Here is a 24615-nt window from a genome sequence, read left to right on the forward strand (position 1 = left end):
GGCAAGCAAAAGATTTTCATTATCCTCATCAAAAATGTCTCATTCCAGTCTACTATTAATCTTATGGTAAGTGACTATTTAAATTTATACTTTGCCAGTATGAGATAGTGAAATAAAAAAAAGATATAATTTTATGTTTTTTATTTCTGATTAAAATAAAAAAAAAAGTGTGCTCCTTTCTATGTGTCAGTCTAGGTATCTAACTTTAAAAAATGTAGGTAATATTTTTCCATTTAAAATTTCAAAATTAAAGTTGACTGTTGTCAAGACCATCTGCTAAAAACAATTAACACATTTTAAACAGCTGAATAAGGAAAAATGTTTTCTGAGTTTTGTTTGTTTGATTTAAATAAACCCGAGCACTATTAGGAAAAATGTCAGGTTAAGTAGATGCAGAAATGTCAGACAATCCACTAGTTTTATTCATAAATTTATGCTTTTTTTAGGCTAACTTCTCAAATGCATTGCAGAAAAAGCATGGATATAACTATTAAATTCAAGCTACCGAGTCAAATAATGGAAATACAGCTCAAGAGTGAAGATCAACAATTAATAGACACTTTAAAGAAGATTCACTTTAGTCTTCCTTGTGGTATCCAACAAAGGGAGACCACAGTCACTGATAGAAGACTGCTGTCTTATATGTTTTTAATCAAGAGAGTGACTAGAGTGGATATATGGACATCTGCTCATTTAATCAAAAGAATTATCCTGCAAATATCAGAGGCATTATGTTCTTCCACCACTGGAAACAAGTCTATGAAACAAACCATGATTACCACCAAACTAAGCCATGCACCTATCAAGAAGTGATAAAATACACTGGCACAGTGGTAAGAAAAGTAGTGAAATAAAAACATAAGGTACTGGAAATGGGGTAAGTGTGCAAATAAATTTTTGGGAGTTGGGATTTGAACTAGTTATCATATACCCTTTCCAAAATTCAGACAACCATAGTTAATACCATTGAGGATAGCAACAACTTTATCTAGAACAATCTGGAGGAAGCATTCATGGAAACTAGCAGTGGCAATGTCTCTTGAATAAAAGCCTAAAGAATTCTGAATAAAATCTGTGTGCAGACACCCTCAAGTTATCTCATGTATATTATAAAACACTTACCATTTTATAGCACTTCTGCTCCTCCTTATTGTTTTCATGTAAACAACTGACATTATTTTGCAATGTGAAATTTCTAACTTTTTTCCAATGTTTACAAAAATAAATGTTTTTTAAAAATATAGCTAAAAAGTGTAAATCTGTTCTCTTTCCTGTATATTTTTTTGATTTATTAAAGAAAGGTTACCATACCAGTTGTTTTGCAACACAAGTTGGTCTCACAGCTGAAAACTACTTTTCACACCTTGCCCTCCCCTTCTCTCCCCTCCCCACACACACTTGTAGAATATGTTATTAAGTCTAATGGATTGTCACAATAAGTTATAGAGGTCAGTCTGGCCACGGTGGGGGAGCAGGGAGACTAATGTATTTTACAGAAAGACATTCCAAGTTACTGTTTAACACCATTTAACATGTACAGAAAGATGTTAATACTGATAAAAATAGTATTATAATTTATTCTTCTAATTATAGGTTATTACAAACTCTCATTTGATTTTACTGAATTTACAAAGATAAAATTATTTTTACATATACAATACTAGTGGAATATGATAGCTCACATACTTTCTTTTGATTACTTATTTAATTAAATGAAAATTTCAAGCTCATTAAGGAAACTCCTAAGAAATCTCTTTTTGTGAACCAGTGACATCTTTAAAAACATAGTAAACAAGGGAGATATGGCCAGCCTGACACTGCTACAAAGGCAGTTTGATGTGTACATTTTAATTTCAGGGCATACACAAAAATTTGAGGCATTTGAGCAAGTTATTCCAACTTGTTCTTTGATAGAATATTTGATAGGAGTCTTTAATTACAAACATATACAAATGGAAAGTGGTAAATCTAGAAACCGTGTCATCTCACAGAACAGAACACCTCCCCCTTGTGCAAGACATCAATGTAGTACAGACATGACTTATCTCAAGAAAATAAACTTTTTAAGATGTTTATGTTTTAGAGAGAGACTGGCTGTGTAAAAGAATGTGGGGATGTTCTTTATTTAGGATATTCAAAAGAGGAGAGATCCTTAGGATGTGTTTTCAGAGCCATAACCTAAATCACCCCCCCCCCCCGCCTTTGCAAAGAAAATCTTTAGTTTAAATCCACACAAAGAATTTTAGAAATATCCTTGTTGAAACTGATTTATTTAATAAACATCCTGAAGTCTTCATTCTTCAAAAGTTAAGGAAAACATTTATTGATGGGAAGTATTTTGCAGAATATATTGGTTCCTTCAACACGCAAATGAAAGCCTTTGTTTTCCCTCAAATGCTTCAGATGGCAAAAGCTTCTTCTGAGATGTATATCTGTGAATATTTTGTACCTACAGTAGAACCTCAGAGTTATGAATATGAGAGTTACAAACTTACCAGTCAACCATACACCTGATTTGGAACTGGAGGTATACAATCAAGCAGCAAAGCAAAGCAAAGCAAAAGCAAAAGCAAAAGCAAAAGCAAAAGCAAAAGGAAAAGGAAAAAGCAAATACTGTACAGTACAGTACTATGTTAAATGTAAACTACTAAAAAAACAAAGGGAAAGTTGAAAAAAATATTTGACAAGGTAAGGAAACCATTTCTGTACTTGTTTCATTTAAATTAAGATGGTTAAAATCAGCATTTTCTTCTGCACAGTAAAGTTTCAAAGCTATATTAAGTATTAAGTCAATGTTCAGTTGTAAATTTTTGAAAGAACAACCATAACGTTTGTTCTCAGTTACAAACATTTCAGAGTTATGAACAACCTCCATTCCTGAAGTGTTTGTAACCCTGGGGTTCTACTTCAAATGCAAGTCTTCATATAATAACACCCTGATATCAGTATCTGAATATTAATATACTTTATGTTTGATGTTATAACTGAATAATAATGTAAGAAGCCATGTGAATATGAAATACTTATATGAATTGGAGAATTAACTAGTTATCTGTCAACTTTTAAGCAACTTCTTTACCAAACTCAAGAAGAGATAAAAATCCTCCCCACCAAGATTAGATTGGTAAGAAGAGACAACACATTCTCTGATGACAAGTTAAGTTCAAAGACGCTCTTTAAGAATCACTTACGTTTAAACAGACCATTTTAAGAGCTGAAAGATCTTTTTATAGGACATAGGAGCATTTGGGCTCACTTGAATTTCAACTCATATTACACCCTAAAAGAACCAAAGGGATCTCTCAGAAAATAAACTGAACAGAGTAAAAACTTTATCTTCAAAGATGTTCTAAGAAATTCCCACCAAAAAGACAAAGGCAATATAATCCTGAAGTTGACTGAATTACAATTACAATGCATTAGGAGATCGCATATTCATAAGCTGAAGATTCATAAGCCACCAAGACTATCCCCTGAAGCGGACAAACAAATGAAAGGTGACAGAAGCTGGTATATTAATTTACTGGACCTCTTGAAATATGTGCCTTTCTCCTTCAGTGAGACTGTGGAAAAAGTATAAATTCCTCTCAATTGAGACATACACTCCTCAGGTTACAGGTTTTTATTTTTTAATCCCTAATCATATTACATTTACACTTATACCGCTCTTGAACCATTATAAAGTCACACACTCTTACACACACTTAAACTCACAGCACTCATCTTGGCACACCCTGTTCATCTCATCACATCTTCAAGACAACCCCTCGATAAGCAAGCAAACAGCAGCAACAAGACAGAAAGAAAGAAAGCCACTACATTGAATCAACACCACCTTCCAAACCCAGCACTTCTTCACCATGACTCCATTACTGAAACTTCATCATCACTTGCAAGAGGAAGTCTGCAAAAGCACTGTCTAGAGAGTAGATTTAATATTTAATATCTCTTGTTAATTTTAATGGAATACTGAAGTGCTACTGTAATTTAAGGTATTCCCAGCTTCTCCTGTTAAAAACCAGATTATTTAGACTATGTACTCCTGGGGAGGAGACGTGCTAATCTTGGTAAACAAATGAATAGTGGGATTTAATTTGAAGGTAAAATTCTTAATATTTAATTTGCCTGCCTCAAGACTGGTCCTTAAAGGCTTCTTTTCAGTAAGAATTAAAACCTTCAGTTTCACAGAATTTAGTTAAAATCACTTACATTTGCCCATTTATAAACTGTGTAGATTATCCATGCTAAACCAAATAAGATTCGCCAACCTTTCAAACAAAATTTCTATAATATGTTTTATTTATTCATGATCAACTAATACAGGACTCTGCTGATTTTGGGAATAATGTACTTTGCTCTTATCTCAACTAGAGAAGATTGTGCCCACCAGAGCAGATCTTCTCTTGAGGCGTAATCTCTGTTGAAAGATCTCCACAGAGAGACGTACAGAAGAGTCTGTAGTGGAAGTAACCATTGTTTATTGCTTGTGCTCTGTTTTTGTTTCATTTTGTTCAATTATTGTCTTCCTTTCTTTCTCTTTCTTTCGTAATAAAACAGTCACAGTCTGTGCTTGTCTTTAATTGTGATGTGCCTTACAGCCTGGTAAATATCTAAAATAGTATGAGTCATGTCCCTGAACTGGCATTGAGACAATTATTAATATCTGGCCTAACATTTCTCGTTTCTCCAGACCTCAAGTTTTAGTAATTTGGGGGATAAAATTGCGTGGCGTTCAACACCTGAAAACATCCTTTCTAGCTACCACAGCTTATAGTTTTTTGTATTACAACTGGTATCCCCATGACTGCCTATTTCACCCAGCAGAAGCAGGAGGGCAGGAAGGTGCGTGGGAGATAGCTATTATATCTTCTGTGTTGATTTCTAGTCTCATCCTCTACAACTACACTAGCAGGAGCAGTAATGCTGTCCAGATACTTCCTAAACCATCTATACACACCACCCCATGACAAACTACTACTCTACTTATGTAGATTTCTAATCAACTTCTGTAAAAGTTTTAAGCCTGATGCACCGCACATTTTTTGGGAACAAAAAAAGTTTTAAATTAAATTTCTGAACTCAGATCATACAAAGCACATTACATTTTACATGAGGTCAACTACATTTAAACCTCAAAAGGGACAACATATAGTCAGCCAAATTTTAGCCTTGCTGATAGTAAACTACTGAGGTTTCAAAAGAGATAAACTGATGTCCCCATATGTACAGTGATTTCAGTACAAGGATTTTAACAAACAAATCTTTGCTGTTTCAGACTGCCTAGGAATAACAACAGTTACAGTACCTACCTTTCCGTGACTGTTGTATTTCCAGATGTGTTGCACTTGTCCACTCCACTTCAGGCGTGTGCACAACTCAGGCACAGCTGTTGGAGATTTTTCCCTCAGCAGTACTCGCTGGGGCAGCGCAAGTGCCCTTCGGTGACTTGCACTACTACACGCAGCCATGCTGCCCCTGTCCCCTACCCCCTCAGTTCCTTCCTACCAGAAAGATTCAGTGAGGGGAAGGAGGGTGGGTCATGGATGGACAAGTGCAACATATCTAAAAGAACAACAGTTATGGAAAGGAAAATAACTATTTTTTTTTTTCTTTGAGGGATTGCACATGTCCATTCCATTGTAGTTGACTCACAAGCAGTTCAAACTGGAGGTGACTCTAACTGAACAGAGACTGTAGGACCACTCATTGAAGTCTGGAATCATTTCTAGATTAACAAGAGACGGCCTTGTGAAACAGAAACATATAGTCTGATGACCAGGTTGCCACCCTACAAATGTCCAGTATGGGTACATGAGCCAGAAAGGCTGCAGAAATTACCTGTGACCTGTTTGAGTGACCAACTGCTTTACCTGGCAGTGCAATATTAGCCAATCAGTAGCATCAACAAATAGAGATCCAACTAAAAAGCCAAAGCTCCAACATCTGTAGTGTGGAGCTTCTCTTCCCCTTTACTGGAATGTGGCTTTGGAAAGAAAGCTGATAAATTGTTTGATTAATGTGAAGATTGGAACCTATGTCATTGAATTTTGGGTGACGGCGAAGGAAAACCTTGTCCCTAAAAAAACAACTGTACAGGGAGGCTCTGATCCTAAGGCTCACAGCTCCCCTAGTCTTCTGGCTGGGGTTACAGCAACCAAGACAGCCACCTTCATAGACAGGTGTACCAGCAAACAAATCACTAGCGGTTCAAAGGAGAGATCCACCAACTTTGCAAGCACTAAATCTAAACTCCACTGTGGAACCAACTTGTGAACCTGTGCGTATAATCTGAGCAAACCCTTTAGAAATCTGATGGACATGGGATTTGAAAAAACTCATTGGTTATCCATGGGAAGATGGAAAGCTGAGATAGCCGCCAAATGGACTCTTACTCAGAAACATAGGATAGCCCAAAACATGGCAAATTGGTGCTTGAGCTGAGGGGAATACTTCTGTGTATGGACCAAATGGAAAAATCTCTTCCATTTAGCAAAAAAGTAGACCTCGTTGAAGGCTTCCTACTATTTAGCAGAACTTCCTGCACCTCGTTAGAGCAAATTCATTCAGAGTTTGACAGCTATGAAACATTCAACCTGTCAAGTGGAGGGCCCGAAGATTGGGATGAAGGAGGCGGCCGTGGTCCTGAGAGATCACATCCACATATTTCAGGAGAGGCAGCATATGTCTGACGGACAGGGCTAATAGACTCAAAATCAGGGCCACACTGAGGCTGTTAGAAAAAGGTGAGCTGAATCGTACTTGACTTTGGACAGGAACAGAACCTGAAGGAAAGCATACAGCAGGCATTTTGAACAGGATAGGAGGAAAGCAACTGTCAGTGAACCCAGGCTGTGACCACTCAGGAACAAAAAATGACATTTTTTGTTTGGTCTTGTTGCAAACAGGTCCAATTTGGGGAGTGTCCCACCACTAGAAAATGGACAGGGACATATCTAGGTGAAGAGATGACTTGTGGCGACCTGAGAATGACCTGCTCATGTGGTCTGTCCGTGTGTTTTGAACTCCTGGAAAGTAAGCAGCTCTCAGGCTGATAGAACTGGCGATGCAGAAATTCCAAAGGAAAATCGCCTACTGCCATAAGTTTTCAGAACGCCCTTCCTCCGACTCCACCACACTTGTTTACACAGAAGATGGCTGCTGTGTTGTCTGTGAGTTTCAAAAAATTCCGCCATTTAATATTCTTAAGGAACGCCAAGCAAAATAAACGCATGGCCCAAAGTTCCCTGATATTTATATGGAGACTTATATCCTGAAAAGACCAAAGGCTCTGAGAGTCTGAAAGGGACCTAAATGAGCTCCCCAATTTAGACCTGATGCATCTGTGACCAGAGTGAGCGACTCCTGTCATAGAGCAAAAAGAACACTCTTGCAAACATTTGCAGTTTCTACCCACCAGTCAGAGAGGACAAGACCTGAGCAGGTATTAGAACTACCATGTCGACATGATGATGGGTCAGTGAGTACACCGAGGCTAGCCAATCCTGTAGTTCTCTGAGGTGTAGCCTGGCATGCTGCACCAAGTTTGAGGCAATTTTGAACCACAGTGAGAGGATGCACCTTTAGATCTAGAGTGGTCACGATCCTAAGCTGTAAACCTGTGGAATATAGCTTCCTGCTGAATAGGACTACCTTTTTTCCTTTTGGGGTACAGGCCTGGTATCCTAGTCTCTCCCTTTTATTAGCAGCAGTGACTACCAGGGATCTTGGATGATGGTGGTTATAAGAAAGCTCAAATCCTTGTGAAGAGACAGAATATCTTCTCTCCACCCTTTTAGCAGTGGGAGGCAAGGAAGATGGGGGTTGCCATAAAATTTTGACAGGTTCCAGGATAGCCTCATTAACTGGGAAAGCTACTCTGGAGGGCCTTGCAAAGGCTAAAATGTCCACAAGCCTGTGTGACCTTTCTGGCACCTCTTGTAGATGGCTATACAGAGCTGCAACCAACCTTCTCAATAAGTCTTGATGAGCACTGAAACCATCGGGGGGAGAGAAGTAGATTCAGTCACTACTGCCTCACTGGGTGACATAGCACCCCGCTATGTGCAGGCCATTAATCCTTAGAGTGCTAAGTCTTGTGGCAGACACTACAGTGGGCAGGAACCCCACTGGGCTGCTGGGCATGCTCAGGTAAAGACATGAATGATCTGACCTTGGAGTCTGATGAGGAGTCCACTTCCTCAGACCACGGTGACTCCTTCAGTTCCAGAGAGACCTGTTTTGAATTTGGAGATCAGGGTTCTGCGGGATCACTGCTGAACCCTACTGAAAGGAGACAACTGTAGAAGTCATCGGTACTGAACAATGTTCTGGGGCTGTTCTGTGGGAGCGTGCTCTTCCAATCCCGGTACTATGAGAGATTTCTGAACAGCAGGGGAAACCAGCACCAATAGTTAACCAACTCTCTGGCTTCCTCAAAAGCTTCGGGTATAGATGGCACTGGAAAGGGCTCCTGAGTCTGTGATACAAAAGGTGCACCAGTCTTTTGGGAATTAGCCTTCATGGGCTCCAGATTCAGCAGTCCCTCTTGGCTTATGGACTGTGCCTGGGTGAACTTCTTTGAGCATGCCACCAAGTTCTTGCCTCTGCTTGGTGCCTTCACTGTAGACTTTGAAGGCCCCAGTACCGCGGCTTCAGAAGACTTAAGTTGTTTCTTCTTAGGTACAGGTGACAAGGATCTGCCTCTGGACTCAGTCAGAACATGGAAGCACTCCTAACAGACTCAGATGTGCTAGATACTGTAGCCCATAGGACTGGCTTGCTAGCTTAGCCTTCATTATATTCAGCTGTAACACAAGAAACCTGCAGACCTGTATCCTGTAAGACATTAGCTTAAGCAAGTTAGCAGAAGTTAGCATAAGCGTGTTTCAGTAGGCCTGTAAGCTTTGGCATAGATAGATGTTCTAACAGTTATCCTCAGAGTCTGGGGAACTCAGTCTAGCTTACTCAATGGTAGAAGCTGGAGCTTAACGGTAAATACCTGCAGAAACATGGAAACAATAACCGTAAACTGGCTTAAGCAAGAAGTGATGGGTATGATAATGAGTTAAAGTGGTATTAATAACTATTAATATAGGTTGACCTCAGGATAAGTACATCTCAGTATTATGTGAGTGAAAAGAATAAATTTGGGCATGGAGGAATGAGCAATAGCATGAATATTCAATATGGTGCTCAGGTCCTATAATAGGGCATACCACCATGTGGAGAGGAGTTATTTAGCATTTGGCGGCTTTCCATCATTCAACCCCTCAGCTCTACTATCAATCTTGGGTAGTGAGTAACTGGAACCATTGGATTCATTTGGCGTGCCAGTACTCTACCTGTAACATGCAAGAGTACATTCGAGCAAAAAATGCAAAGTCAAATTTCAGTTGCTTCTATCTTTACTACATTTATCGCAGCTGAACAAAATTCTCACTCCAGTGCTTTATTTGTTCCGTTAAAAAAATCAGACTTACATAATAGAGATATAAACAGCAATTCTCCCTTTCTCTCCTTCACAAAGAAAAGATTATCCAATATAAACCTGGTCAATCTTTTTTAAAATTTCTCCTTCAAAAAGAATGCCTGTGTTTTGATTTCCCTCAAATATACTTTGAGTATTTTGCCTGTAGGTGAACAGTACACACTTGTACTTACCATCATATACAAAGTAAGTTCCATCTTTGAAGACCACAACAGCAGGCAATTCAGGCAGTGTCACAGACTAAAAGAGTGAGAGATGACTTTTAATCATCCTATGGATGATTAAGACAGGCATTTTAACTGCACAAACCTTAAACTCACCAGTCTGAAGTAAAAAACCCCTCAAATAATTAAACAGGACACTTACATATTATCTCTCAGCCTTGTTTATAACATAGAAGCTTGGAAACATACTCCCTTGCTTCCCCTTTTAACAATTGTATCTTTTTTCCATTCCAACTTTTAAAAAAAAAATCTAATTTTATGTGGAAATTACATTTTTGTTTAAATTTCCAATTTCCTAATTTATATTAGTACTTTCTCCAGCACTAGGAACTATATTTCTTACTCAAATGCTGATGCATTCAGTGAAGAGAAAACAAAAGGTTTCTGTACATCCTATTAAAAAATGTTTTAGGAGGATGAGGTTAGTTTGACAAAGTTGTGGATTTTTAACAAGACAAGTATTTTAAATCTCTGTCTCTCCCACAAACAGGTGGCAATTTTAAAACAAAAAACATTTTCAAAATAAAAATGATGACATCCTTCTATCATACCTGAGAAAGTTAGAAACCCAGTTCTTTTTTGGCTTGTTTTACACTTCTTGGCCCCATTCTCTGTGCCCCAGGAAGCTCCACAAACGGCAGAGGTGACTAAGGCTGTCTGGGGGCTGGTTTGGTCCCTGGCGTAAATTACATCAGACTCATAAATCGGAGCTAGCAGCTTTAACTCTACCTTCACTACTCTGCTCTAGAGCAGAGGTGGGAGTTGTGAAATAAAATAGCATACAATAATGAATTAGTGCAAATGGGCAGGGTTAAAGTTTGTGAGAGCACCTTAAGTGAGAATTACATAAAATTTACACCCACCTGTTTTACAATTTGCTTATTTCCCCGTAGGATATTTAAAAAAAAAACTATACCTACTTGGCTCTTCTGCAGTATACTTGTGATCAAAATATCTCATAGGGCTTGGCTTTACAAATGTTAAACTTCAAAGCACTTGTGACTATATTGTAAAGTACATACAACTACAGCAAAAGAAGGTTAGGCTCTTAACCAAGTAACCTAATTTTCAGAAGTGCCATCCACCAATAAATTCCACCGAGGCTGATAAAAACTGCAAATACTCAGCACCTCCAAAAATCAAGCCATAGGTAAATAAATATAGATTTAGAAACCTAACTTTAAAGAACATTTTTTGAAAATCTTGGACAAGTGACTTATCAAAGTTGTTACAGTGAGTCAGTGGAACAGCCGATAATACAGCCACAGTCTCCGGACTCCAGCCTCTAGACAACACTTGCCTTATAACGTCAGGAAAATAATGACGTAATGTGGTTTTTCTAGCATTTTGTATTTACAACCAATTTTATTGTAGCAATAGGCTCAGTAGGTTTTAAACAGCTGTTTTATAAAAAATAATGCTTTTATTAAAGATATACGATTTTTCAAGTCATGCAATCTCAAGTCATTTAGCATTGCAGACATAACCCCTTGACAAAACCACACCATATGTTTTTTATACACTTCTTTATGCTAGTAAAGGAGTATAACATTCAAATCCCATTCCCTAGTATCAAGCACATAAAACTGCCCTTTACCAGCTACAAATGCACGAGACTTCCCGCGTCTCAACTCCTCCTTGGAAAACCTGATTAGTACAGTTTGGCTTCCTCGGGGTTTGTCACTGGGACTCAGACAGCTCAGTTAATGAGGGACAACTGAGTATGAGAATTGGGCTTTTGCACCTGTTTCTTGGGTGGTACTTTGAAGCATCTTGGGAACCCATTTCTGGGCTGGAGTTTGGGGTGAGAGTTCCTCCTGTCCTTTCCATTCCAGGGACCATTTTTCCTCCCCAAAATCTGCTATCTATTCCCACTAGAGAAGAAAGCATGCACAGAATTTTCAGCATACTATATTCTAAGGTTCTGAATTTATTTCTTCAATTTTGTCAAAAGCTACTAGTCCTCATTAAGGATTCAGTGAATGGCAATTCTGATTTTGTTTTCAAAAAATCATTAGTTACTAGCATAAAAATACAGCTCTTAAAAAAAATGTATTTCAGAAATGGTTATATGTAAAGTCTGGAATAACTCAGTTTTGGGTCCAAAATCAGTTTTGATAAATTAGATGATATTGAAACTAAGATTATAACAAACTGTGTTCTGCAATCCTACTTATTCTATTTAAGTTCCTATTGCATATCAATGCCTTCTCTGAAAAAGTCACGTGGTCAGTGCAAAACAGGACCGCCTGATCAACCTAACAAATACTGCAAGAACAAAAAAAAATTTGTAAAACTTTTCAACTGTATTTCAAGCTATTATAATGAATAATTTGATAGGATTTTTCCCTCTTTTAAAGACAGAGGTTTTAATATTGCTGGTGATCAATATGCTAACACGTATTTAGAAGGTAACAGAGTATTCCGTAACTGTAACTCAGTTCCAAATCCATGTTTTCTCTATGAGATTCTTTATTTAAAAATAGTTATTCATTAGAGTGATTACTATTACTGACCAGTTTTCTGTAGTGTTTGAGGTCAGAAACAGCAAGCATTAAAAGGCTACGGTTGTGCTAAATACAACTTGAGGAAGTAGAGGTTGAAGTATCTGATAAAGTGAATTTACCTCAGGTAGCACCTCTTCTGAGGCAGAAAAAAAGTATGTATAGACAATTAGTTCTGAAGCAACTTCTATGTATTTCTCCTGCAAAAATACAAACAAACAAGAGACATTTTTTAAAAATTTCTCAAATCTTGGTACAAACATTAACAGAAAAAAGTCTATCAAAATACAAACATTTTCTTCTACTTTTTTAAAAGTAAAATATAAAAAGATAATGTAACAAAATTAGAATAGAAAGCTTACCTGCGGCTCATCTGCACTACATGGCTAAACATGCCAGTGTAAAATGATGTAGCTATGTTAGGGGCATCCCTTTTATAAGTTACAAGGTGTAGAACAAGTTGTAGTACACTGGGTGTAGAACAAAAGCTAGGCAAGTAATACTGTTCTGAACCATGGTTCAGTGCCCGCATTGTTCCATTCAAACTAAGAAAAAAAACTTGACAGACCTCAACAAATCTAACTGGTTTATTTGGAGTTGTATTACAGGAGTATTCTTAGACAAAGACCATTTGAATTTTCTGTATTATGTTCATTTTATTTTGGCAGTACATGGATCTTAAACCACAAATAATGTCTACTAATAAGTAGGGCTGTTGATTAATCACAGTTAATTCATGCGATTAACTCAAAAAATTAACGGTGATTAAAAAAATTAATTGTGATTAATCACACTGTTAAACAATAGAATACCAAATGAAATTTATTAAATATTTGTGGATGTTTTTCTACATTTTCAAATATATTGATTTCTATTACAACACAGAATACAAAGAGTGCACTTCTCACTTTATATTATTTTTATTACAAATATTTGCATTGTAAAAATGATAAACAAAAGAAATAGAATTTTTCAATTCATCTCATACAAGTACTGAGTGCAATCTCTTTATCGTGAAAGTGTAACTTACAAACACAGATTTTTTTTGTTACATAACCGCACTCAAAAACAAAACAATGTAAAATTCCAGAGCCTACAAGTCCACTCAGTCCTACTTCCTATTCAGCCAATCACTAAGACAAACAAATTTGTTTAAATTTACAGGAGATACTGTTGACTGCCTCTTACGGTATGTCTACACTACGGAATTAGGTCGAATTTATAGAAGTCATTTTTTTAGAAATCGGTTTTATATATTCAAGTGTGTGTGTCCCCACAGAAAATGCTCTAAGCGCATAAAGTGCATTAACTCGGCGGAGTGCTTCCACAGTATCGAGGCAAGTATCGACTTCCAGAGTGTTGCACTGTGGGTAGCTATCCCACAGTTCCCGCAGTCTCCGCTGCCCATTGGAATTCTAGGTTGAGATCCCAATGCCTGATGGGGCAAAAAACATTGTCGCGGGTGGTTCTGGGTACATATCGTCAGGCCCCCGTTCCCTCCCTCCCTCCGTGAAAGCAAGGGCAGACAATCGTTTCGCGCCTTTTTTCCCCGAGTTACCTGTGCAGACGCCATACCACGGCAAGCATGGAGCCCGCTCAGGTAACCGTCACCCTATGTCTCCTGGGTGCTGGCAGACGTGGTACTGCATTGCTACACAGCAGCATCAACCCCTTGCCTTGTGGCAGCAGACGGTACAGTACGACTGGTAGTCGTCGTCGTCATGTCCGAGGTGCTCCGGGCCACGTCGGCCAGGAGCGCCTGGGCAGACATGGGCGCAGGGACTAAATTTGGAGTGACTTGACCAGGTCATTCTCTTTAGTCCTGCAGTCAGTCCTATTGAACCGTCTTATGGTGAGCAGGCAGGCAATACGGATTGCTAGCAGTCCTATTGCATCATCTTCTGCCAGGCAGCCATGAGATGTGGATGGCATGCAGTCCTTCTACACAGTCTGCTGCCACCCAAAGATATAAAAGATAGATGGAGTGGATCAAAACAAGAAATAGACCAGATTTGTTTTGTACGCATTTTCTCCCCCCCATATGGGTGACTCATTCCTCTAGGTCACAATGCAGTCACTCACAGAGAAGGTGCATCGAGGTAAATCTAGCCATGTATCAATCAGAGGCCAGACTAACCTCCTTGTTCCAATAAGAACAATAACTTAGGTGCACCATTTTTTATTGGAACCCTCCGTGAAGTCCTGCCTGAAATACTCCTTATAAAGCCACCCCCTTTGTTGATTTTAGCTCCCTGAAGCCAACCCTGTAAGCCATGTCGTCAGTCGCCCCTCCCTCTGTCAGAGCAATGGGGGACAATCGTTCTGCACCTTTTTTCTGTGTGGACGCCATACCAAGGCAAGCATGGAGGCCGCTCAGCTCACTTTGGCAATTAGGAGTACATTAAACACCACACGCATTATCCAGCAGTATATGCAGCACCAGAACCTGGCAGAGCGATACCGGGCGAGGAGGCGACGTCAGCGCGGTCACGTGAGTGATCAGGACATGGACACAGATTTTTCTGAAAGCATGGGCCCTGCCAATGCATGCATCATGGTGCTAATGGGGCATGTTCATGCCGTGGAACGCCGATTCTGGGCTCGGGAAACAAGCACAGACTGGTGGGACGATTCCCAGTGGCTGCGAAACTTTCGCATGTGTAAGGGCACTTTCATGGAACTTTGTGACTTGCTTTCCCCTGCCCTGAAGCGCACGAATACCAAGATGAGAGCAGCCCTCACAGTTGACAAGTGAGTGGTGATAGCCCTGAGGAAGCTTGCAACGCCAGACAGCTACCGGTCAGTTGGGAATCAATTTGGAGTGGGCAAATCTACTGTTGGGTGCTGTGATGCAAGTAGCCCACACAATCAAAGATCTGCTGATATCAAGGGTAGTGACCCTGGGAAATGTGCAGGTCATAGTGGATGGCTTTGCTGCAATGGGATTCGCTAACTGTGGTGGGGCCATACACGGAACCCATATCCCTATCTTGGCACCGGAGCACCAACCCGCCGAGTACATAAACCGCAAGGGGTACTTTTCAATAGTGCTGCAAGCTCTGGTGGATCACAAGGGACGTTTCACCAACATCAACGTGAGATGGCCGGGAAAGGTACATGACGCTCGCATCTTCAGGAACTCTGGTCTGTTTCAAAAGCTGCAGGAAGGGACTTTATTCCCAGACCAGAAAATAACTGTTGGGGATGTTGAAATGCCTATATCTATCCTTGGGGACCCAGCCTACCCCTTAATGCCATGGCTCATGAAGCCGTACACAGGCAGCCTGGACAGTAGTCAGGAGCTGTTCAACTTCAGGCTGAGCAAGTGCAGAATGGTGGTAGAATGTGCATTTGGACGTTTAAAGGCACGCTGGCGCAGTTTACTCACTCGCTTAGACCTCAGCGAAACCAATATTCCCACTGTTATTACTGCTTGCTGTGTACTCCACAATATCTGTGAGAATAAGGGGGAGACGTTTATGGCGGGGTGGGAGGTTGAGGCAAATCGCCTGGCTGCTGGTTATGCGCAGCCAGACACCAGGGCGGCTAGAAGAGCACAGGAGGGCGCAGTACGCATCAGAGAAGCTTTGAAAACCAGTTTCATGACTGGCCAGGCTACGGCGTGAAAGTTCTGTTTGTTTCTCCTTGATGAAACCCCCCACCCCTTGGTTCACTCTACTTCCCTGCAAGCTAACCACCCTCCCCTCCTCCCTTTACTCATTGCTTGCAGAGGCAATAAAGTCATTGTTGCTTCACATTCATGCATTCTTTATTCATTCATCACACAAATAGGGGGATGACTACCAAGGTAGCCCAGGAGGGGTGGTGAGGAGGGAAGGAAAATGCCACACAGCACTTTTAAAGTTTACAACTTTAAAATTTATTGAATGCCAGCCTTCTTTTTTTTGAGCAATCCTCTGTGGCGGAGTGGCTGGTTGGCCAGTGGCCCCCCCACCGCGTTCTTGGGCATCTGGGTGTGGAGGCTATGGAACTTGGGGAGGAGGGCGATTGGTTACACAGGGGCTGTAGTGGCAGTCTGTGCTCCAGCTACCTTTGCTGCAGCTCAACCATACACTGGAGCATACTGGTTTGATCCTCCAGCAGCCTCAGCATTGAATCCTGCATCCTCTCATCACGCTGCCGCCACATTTGAGCTTCAGCCCTGTCTTCAGCCCGCCACTTACTCTCTTCAGCCCGCCACCTCTCCTCCCAGTCATTTTGTGCTTTCCTCCACTCTGACATTATTTGCCTCCATGCATTTGTCTGTGCTCTGTCAGTGTGGGAGGACAGCACGAGCTCAGAGAACATTTCATCACGAGTGCGTTTTTTTTTTCTTTCTAATCTTCACTAGCCTCTGGGAAGGAGAAAATCCTGTGATCATTGAAACACATGCAGCTGGTGGAGAAAAAAAAAGAGACAGCGGTATTTAAAAAGACACATTTTATAAAACAGTGGCTACACTCTTTCAGGGTAAACCTTGCTGTTAACATTACATACATAGCACATGTGCTTTCGTTAAAAGGTCGCATTTTGCCTCCCCCCACCACGTGGCTACCCCCTCAACCCTCCCCCCTCCCTGTGGCTAACAGCAGGGAACATTTCTGTTCAGCCACAGGCAAACAGCTCAGCAGGAACGGGCTCCTCTGAATGTCCCCTGAAGAAAAGCACCCTATTTCAACCAGGAGACCATGAATGATATCTCACTCTCCTGAGGATAACACAGAGAGATAAAGAACAGATGTTGTTTGAACACCAGCAAACATACACTGCAATGCTTTGTTGTACAATGATTCCCGAGTACGCGATACTGGCCTGGAGTGGTAAAGTGTCCTACCACGGTGGACGGAATAAGGCTGCCCTCCCTAGAAACCTTTTGCAAAGGCTTTGGGAGTACATCCAGGAGAGCCGCGAATGCCAGGGCAAATTAATCCTTTCACATGCTTGCTTTTAAACCATGTATAGTATTTTAAAAGGTACACTCACCGGAGGTCCCTTCTCCGCCTGCCGGGTCCAGGAGGCAGCCTTGGGTGGATTTGGGGGGTACTGGCTCCAGGTCCAGGGTGAGAAACAGTTCCTGGCTGTCGGGAAAAACGGTTTCTCCACTTGCTTGCTGTGAGCTATCTTCCTCATCCCCAAAACCTGCTTCCGTGTTGCCTCTATCTCCATTGAAGGAGTCAAACAACACGGCTGGGGTAGTGGTGGCTGAACCCCCTAAAATGGCATGCAGCTCATCATAGAAGCGGCATGTTTGGGGCTCTGACCCGGAGCGGCCGTTCGCCCATCTGGTTTTCTGGTAGGCGTGCCTCAGGTCCTTAAGTTTCACACGGCACTGCTTCGGATCCCTGTTATGGCTTCTGTCCTTCATGCTTTGGGAGATTTTGACAAAGGTTTTGGCATTTTGAAAACTGGAACGGAGTTCTGATAGCACGGATTCCTCTCCCCATACAGCGATCAGATCGCGTACCTCCCATTCAGTCCATGCTGGAGCCCTTTTGCGATTCTGGCACTCCATCATGGTCACCTCTGCTGATGAGCTCTGCATGGTCACCTGCAGCTTGCCACGCTGGCCAAACAGGGAATGAGATTCACAAGTTCGCAGTTCTTTTCCTGTCTACCTGGCCAGTGCATCTGAGTTGAGAGTGCTGTACAGAGCGGTCACAATGGAGCACTCTGGGATAGGTCCCGGAGGCCAATACCGTCGAAATGTGTCCACAGTACCCCAAATTCGACCCGGCAAGGCCGATTTAAGCGCTAATCCACTTGTCAGGGGTGGAGTACGGAAACAGATTTTAAGAGCCCCTTAAGTCGAAATAAAGGGCTTCATCGTGTGGACGGGTGTAGGTTTACATCAATTTAACGCTGCTAAATTCGACCTAAAGTCCTACTGTAGACCAGGGCTTATTTACAGTGTCACCTGAAAGTGAGAACAGCCTGGCACTTTTGAGGCTGGCATTGCAAGGTGTCAAGGTTCCTCCCCCACTCTGAACTCTAGGGTACAGATGTGGGGTCCTGCATGAAAACCTCCTAAGCTTACTTTTACCAGCTTAGGTTAAAACTTCCCCAAGGTACAAATTACTTTTATCTTTGGAATAACCACTGCCACCACCAAACTCTAACTGGGTTTACTGGGAAACGTAGTTTGGACACGTCTTTCCCCCCAAAATCCTCCCAACCCTTGCACCCCACTTCCTGGGAAAGGTTTGGTAAAAATCCTCAACAATTGGCATAGGTGACCACAGACCCAAACCCTTGGATCTGAGAACAATGAAAAAGCATTCAGTTTTCTTACAAGAAGACTTTTAATAGAAATAGAAATAAATAGGAGTAAAGGAATCACCCTGTAAAATCAGGATCGTAGGTACTAGATTCAAAACATAGAGAATCCCTCTAGGCAAAACCTTAAGTTACAAAAAAGACACACAGACAGAAATAGTCATTTTATTCAGCACAATTCTTTTCTCAGCCATTTAAAGAAATCATAATCTAACGCATACCTAGCTAGATTACTTACTAAAAGTTCTAAGACTCCATTCCTGTTCTATCCCCAGCAAATGCAGCATATAGACAGAGACCCCTTTGTTTCTCTCCCTCCTCCCAGCTTTTGAAAGTATCTTGTCTCCTCATTGGTCATTTTGGTCAGTTGCCAGCGAGGTTACCTTTAGCTTCTTATCCCTTTACAGGTGAGAGGAGTTTTCCTCTGGCCAGGAGGGATCTTAAAGGGGTTTACCCTTCCCTTTATATTTATGACACAAGGTATTTATGTGCCAGATATGCTAAACGTCCATATGCCCCTTCATACTTTGGCCACCATTCCAGAGGACATGCTTCCATGCTGATGATGCTTGTTAAAAAAAAAATACATTAATTAAATTTGTGACTGAACTCCTTGGGGGAGAACTGTATGTCTCCTGTTCTGTTTTACCCACATTCTGCCATATATTTCATGTTATAGCAGTCTCGGATGATGACTCAAGACATGTTCGTTTTAAGAACACTTTCACTGCAGATTTCACAAAACGCAAAGAAGGTACCAATGTGAGATTTCTAAGGATAGATATAGCACTCGACCCAAGGTTTAAGAATCTGAAGTGCCTTCCAAAATCTGAGAGGGGAGAGGTGTGAAGCATGCTTTCAGATGTCTTAAAAGAGCAACATCCCGATGAGGAAACTACAGAACCCTAACCACCAGAAAAGAAAATCAACCTTCTGCTGGTAGCATTTGACTCAGACGATGAAAATGAACATGCGTCAGTTCGCTCTGCTTTGGATCGTTATTGAACGGAATCCGTCATCAGCATGGACACATGCCTTCTGGAATGGTGGTTGAAGCATTAAGGCACATATGAATCTTCAGGGCATCTGGCACATAAATATCTTGCAATGTCGGCTACAACAGTGCCATGTGAACGTCTGTTTTCACTTTTAGGTGACATTGTAAACAAGATGTAGGCAGCATTACCTCCTGAAAATTGTAACCAAACTTGTTTGTCTGAGCGATTGGCTGAAGTAGGACTGAGTGGACTTGTAGGTTTTAAAGTTTTACATTGTTTTATTTCTCAATGCATTTATTTTTTGTACATAATTCTACATTTCTAAGTTCAACTTCCATTACAAAGAGATTACACTATAGTACTTGTATGAGGTGAACTGAAAAATTCTATTTATTTTGTTTTTTACAGTGCAAATATTTGTAATAAATATATAAAGTGAGCATTGTACACTTTGCATTCTGTGTTGCAGTCGAAATCAATATATTAGAAAATGTAGAAAACATCCAAAAATATTTAAATAAATGGTATTCTATTGCTGTTTAACATGCGTTTAATCGTGTGATTAATTTTTTTTAATCGTGCAATTATTTTGTTTTAATCACTTGACATCCCTATTAATATGTATTAGAGCAAAAAGGACACACACCATAAAGGTACATATGCACATTATGTCAACATAATGGAAGTGATACAGTCAACAACAGTAAGAGTTTTAGAAATTTTCTGAGGATTTTGTTAAAATGAAGACCAAATACACAGAGTTTCTTTCCACCTAACTAAAGTGTAACTTACTAAGATGTAGCATAGAACTTCAGTATAAAAAAAAAAAGATCATAAAACCTATCACATTAACAAAAAAATTCTCTCTTCAGTATAACTGTGCCACACAGTAAATGCTACATTAAATAACTTTTAAGTTTAACTATTATGAATGCATGCCTTATGCCTCAAAACAACAAAAACATTTGGCATATCTAAGGTTAAGTATAATTTTAAAATACTGTTTTACATTATTAGGACTTCGGAGTCCCACGACACAATGATTACAAGAGGAGAGACAGCACTCAGATCTAGAGATTACCAGCATGTTTGGTAAATGTCTATAAACACATACATTAAGATAAAAAAAGTGTATATATTATGCCATTATCAAAGTAGTTCTAAAATTAGAGACTATTCAGCTTCTTACCTACAACTATAATCTCTTTAAAATATACAATTACTTTCTCACTTTTTTAGGAGAGATATGCATAAGTCACTTTTAGACTGCCTCTATAAAGATCAAAAACAAAAAACAAATGAATTTAATGAAGTTTCAAACCTTTAAAGGAGATTCCCCACCAACATACAAAAAAAGTACACGATGCCTCTTGTGCACATGTTCAAACATTTGCTGGCTAGGAAGTGGCCGGATAAGAGGCCTGGGGAAAAGGGAAATATAAAGAAACATTCAGGGTTTTTTTGAAAATTCAAAGAAAACATATACGCTTATCTAAATTGTACAATTCTGACTGCCCATTCCACAAGTCTAAACTTGAAAATACTAGAACTCTGTATTTAAGAACAGCAAATAGTGACTGGTGCTACAGTGCAATGGAATTTACCAATTATATCAACTCTCAGTAAGAAGAATTAAACAGTAATCCTGACACTACATACAAGCCTTATTTCTGAAAGAGGCATAGCAACTCGGGAATATGGGTTTTGTAAGTGATTCTAGTTTGGAGATTACCGGTATTCATAGACTACTGGAAAGTACGGAAAAGCAGTTTAGGTCCATGTCCCTATTTTTATGCTCTAAACCCCAGGTAAGTGAGAAGAGAGGAAATTTGAATAGTCCCAAGCAGAAACTGTTCTCTAGAAGATTCTGAGCTCGTGTGCCAATGTTGCAATTATCCGTATGGGGGGAAATCCATGGTGGCAATTTTTTTTTTTTTGGGGGGGGGGGGGGGGGAAGAGAAGAAGCCACAATTATTTCCTTTGCTAGATTGCTAATTGTCCCAATAAAACTTCATATAAAATCCCCCTCCCTCCACTTTTTTTTTTTTGGGGGGGGGGGGGGGAATGGTGAAATCCTTGTTAATGCTGTATTAAATTTAAAATACAGTCTGTGCATTACTTAATAATTTATACAACCCACAGAATTAATTTGCCACTATTTCTCCATCTTCCTGTAAGTAATAGAATAAATACTGCATCATCCCAGGAGAGCTGACGTGTGACAGCTGAGAAAAAATAATTTTCTCAATAGCTCAGTTTAACACCAGTGACTCTTTCACTATTCAAAAACATTTCATTTTAATTTTATAATTAAAAAATAAAACTGAGTGGCAGAAAATGAGCTTCTAACTGATATAGCCCATATGATTAGATATAGTGAAAGACTACTAACATCTTAACTAAACATACTTTTTCACAACTGCAGAGGTAAATCTGCAAACTATATTTGGTGGGGCATTTTTAAATCTCTCTCTGCCACCTTAAGCAGTATCTGTTCCAAAAAACAAGTGCAGTCTCAATGATCTATTTCAGGCATTGCATCATTCTGCCTAATGTAACTTGTTCAGTAATTAATTGCTAATGTTGCATCATTACTGAAATCAATGTCAAAACACATTAAAAACTTAACTACGGAGTTTAAGAGCAATTGCATCAGAAACACTCACGTTACATATTATCACTCTATAAAATCTCTTACAACCAGGTCAGCATAGCTAGCTTCAACAGGCTGCTCTTTCTGCAGGCAGTGAACAAAGCAGGCGGCTACCAAACAATGTTATAAGGGAACACTGCGCAACTTTAAACAAGCATGTTCTCCTATTGATCAGCAATGTAACAACGAAACAACGTTAACCAGGATGACGTTAAGTGAGGAGTTACTGTATTTTAAACAAAAGGAAGTATTTCTTCACATAACGCACAGTCAACCTGTGGAACTCCTTGCCAGAGGATGTTGTGAAGGCCAAGACCATAACAGGGTTCAAAAAAGAACAAGATAAATGCATGGAGGATAGATCCATCATCAATGACTATTAGCCAGGATGTTCAGGGATGGTGTACCTAGTCTCTGTTTGGAAGAAGCCGGGAATGGGTGACAAGGGATGGATCACTTGATGATTACCTGTTCTGTTCATTCCCTCTGGGGCACCTGGCATTGGCCACTGTTGGAAGACAGGATACTAGGCTAGATGGACCTTTGGTCTGACCCAGTATGGCCGTTCTTATGTTTTGTGTATACATTAAGACTTCCACTATGCAAAATTATAGACGGGAACTTAGATGGCTTGCACTTAACACTTTCTCCTGTCCTCCAAACCTGACCTATACAAACACTTGCATTAGCCTAAAAAACAACACATAAATGAGAAACACTGCACTAGACTATGCCACAGACTTCCCCTCACTGAAATAAATGACTACTAAATCAGATGGGGTAAAGATTATGTTACCTCTTGTAAAGGTAAATTAGAAAGTAAACTTGATCATCATTTTAAACCCAATAGGTTCTAAATGTCTCCACTAACCAGGCTGTAGGAGGCAGGCAATACAAAAAAGTTTTGCAGAAATACTGATTAGTCATCTGTATTTACTGCAAAGACACTGTCTTTACTGAGGAGTCCACTCACTGTTTAATACGTATTCCATTACTGAATGACCCCCAACTCACCTCCCAGCATGGTTAGTGGAGGTATTTAATCTATTTCTCGGCTTAACTCAATTTTCTTTACAGTTCACATCTAATTCAAACTATAATAAATGAACAAGATGGAAGCCATTGATTCTTACAAAGTATTGTAAGAATAAAAGGCTACATTAACAGGTCAAGGACATTTCTGTCAAAGAAGCCCAGCTTTTGGCTCTCCTTTGAAAAAATCAAATGGGGCAAATTCAATAAAACCATGTAAATCACTGGTATCTTCAAAGAAGATTATGAATACTTACCCTGCTACTCTGTTAGCAAATTCAATTATATCATCTTTGGTTCTAGGTCCTCTATAGTTGTATGCCAAGTCACCTTTTAAGCTAGAGGGGAAAAAAACAAAATTCTGAGGAATTGTTTCATTATCTTTGTTCATAACTAAAATAAATCAGTTAGCTGAATATGCAAAAACACAGCTTCCCCATATTTCTAATATTCAATTATTAGTAAGTGCTGAGCAACTTTATTTTTCAACACATTAGACAAAAGAATCAATCTTTAAATAGAAAAAGTAGCTCAGTGGAACAGTACAATATAATCAGAATGAGGGAGGAAAAAAATCACACCACACTGTTTGTCTTCTGAAAATAAGTTCTGTTGTACATGCTAGCTATCATGTGCTTTCTAATGACAATATATTAGATCTACAAAAACTAGAGAAGATTTGCTCTCAGACTATGAAAAAGAATTAAGCATTTAGACCCTATAAAGAGATACTAAAAATTTCCATTTATTACTCCTTATCGAAAAAAGCCTTAGGATACCCTTTTACTATTTGAAAAAAGCAAAACAGAAAGGGCAAATGAAAATGGTATTCCGTTGTGATCATCTGCAAAGGTTTCTTAAACTGAACACTCAGTTAATCCACCCTCTAGTGAGGCAGACAAGAAACTGTAATAGGTTACTGTATGTAATTGATGGGGTGGGATCTAACTTGCTTTTATTAAATCAGAAAAAATATTCACGTAGGATTTATGACAGTGAAGAACAACAGGATTTCCTTTAAAAGAGAACCCATCTGGGTCAGTTCCATTATTTTTTGGTGTCCTTAAGACCAATTTTCAGTGCCTGAATATTCATGACAACAAAGTTTTTCACCTGCAGCCTGTAACAAGCTACAATATTTCAATGCCACAGCCCTTTGGAAACATAACTAAAGACAATCCAAATCCTTTGATAATTCCAACACACATGGGGAAATAAAGAATTCTAAGTCTGACCATTTCCCAAATTTTCATTTTTAATAACTGCACCTGAAAAATGAGAGAAAAATACAGTTTCCTGTTTTTACTTTATACCATTGTGTGTACAGTCACTTTCACCTTTTACCTTATACAGCAGTTAGTTTCCCTGGCTGTATGGGTCTTTTCACACATAGCTCGGGCCCTACCAAATTCATGGCCCATTTTGGTCAATTTCACAGTCATAG

At 39.7% G+C, this 24615-nt stretch overlaps 1 protein-coding gene across 4 annotated transcripts in view; it reads right to left on the minus strand.

The window, feature by feature from the left end:
• TMX3 (thioredoxin related transmembrane protein 3) overlaps positions 1 to 24615 on the minus strand; it is a 61037-nt gene that overhangs the window by 18749 nt on the left and 17673 nt on the right. Inside the window, exons 6-10 of one of the 4 annotated variants that reach the window (XM_048840160.2) lie at positions 23429 to 23509; positions 20808 to 20907; positions 12338 to 12415; positions 9661 to 9727; positions 1552 to 2449 (exon numbers count right to left, since the gene is read on the minus strand). In XM_048840160.2, the coding sequence (XP_048696117.1) occupies positions 2400 to 2449; positions 9661 to 9727; positions 12338 to 12415; positions 20808 to 20907; positions 23429 to 23509 (376 nt within the window). In that variant the 3' untranslated portion in view covers positions 1552 to 2399. Of the gene's footprint in view, positions 1 to 1551; positions 2450 to 3607; positions 4456 to 9660; positions 9728 to 11056; positions 11586 to 12337; positions 12416 to 20807; positions 20908 to 23428; positions 23510 to 24615 lie in introns of those variants that run through there. The other 3 variants (XM_075125325.1, XM_075125324.1, XM_048840161.2) reach the window with 3 other exon arrangements.

The sequence above is a fragment of the Caretta caretta genome, chromosome 2 (genome assembly GCF_965140235.1).
Source record: "Caretta caretta isolate rCarCar2 chromosome 2, rCarCar1.hap1, whole genome shotgun sequence".
NCBI classification, from domain to species: Eukaryota; Metazoa; Chordata; order Testudines; family Cheloniidae; genus Caretta; species Caretta caretta.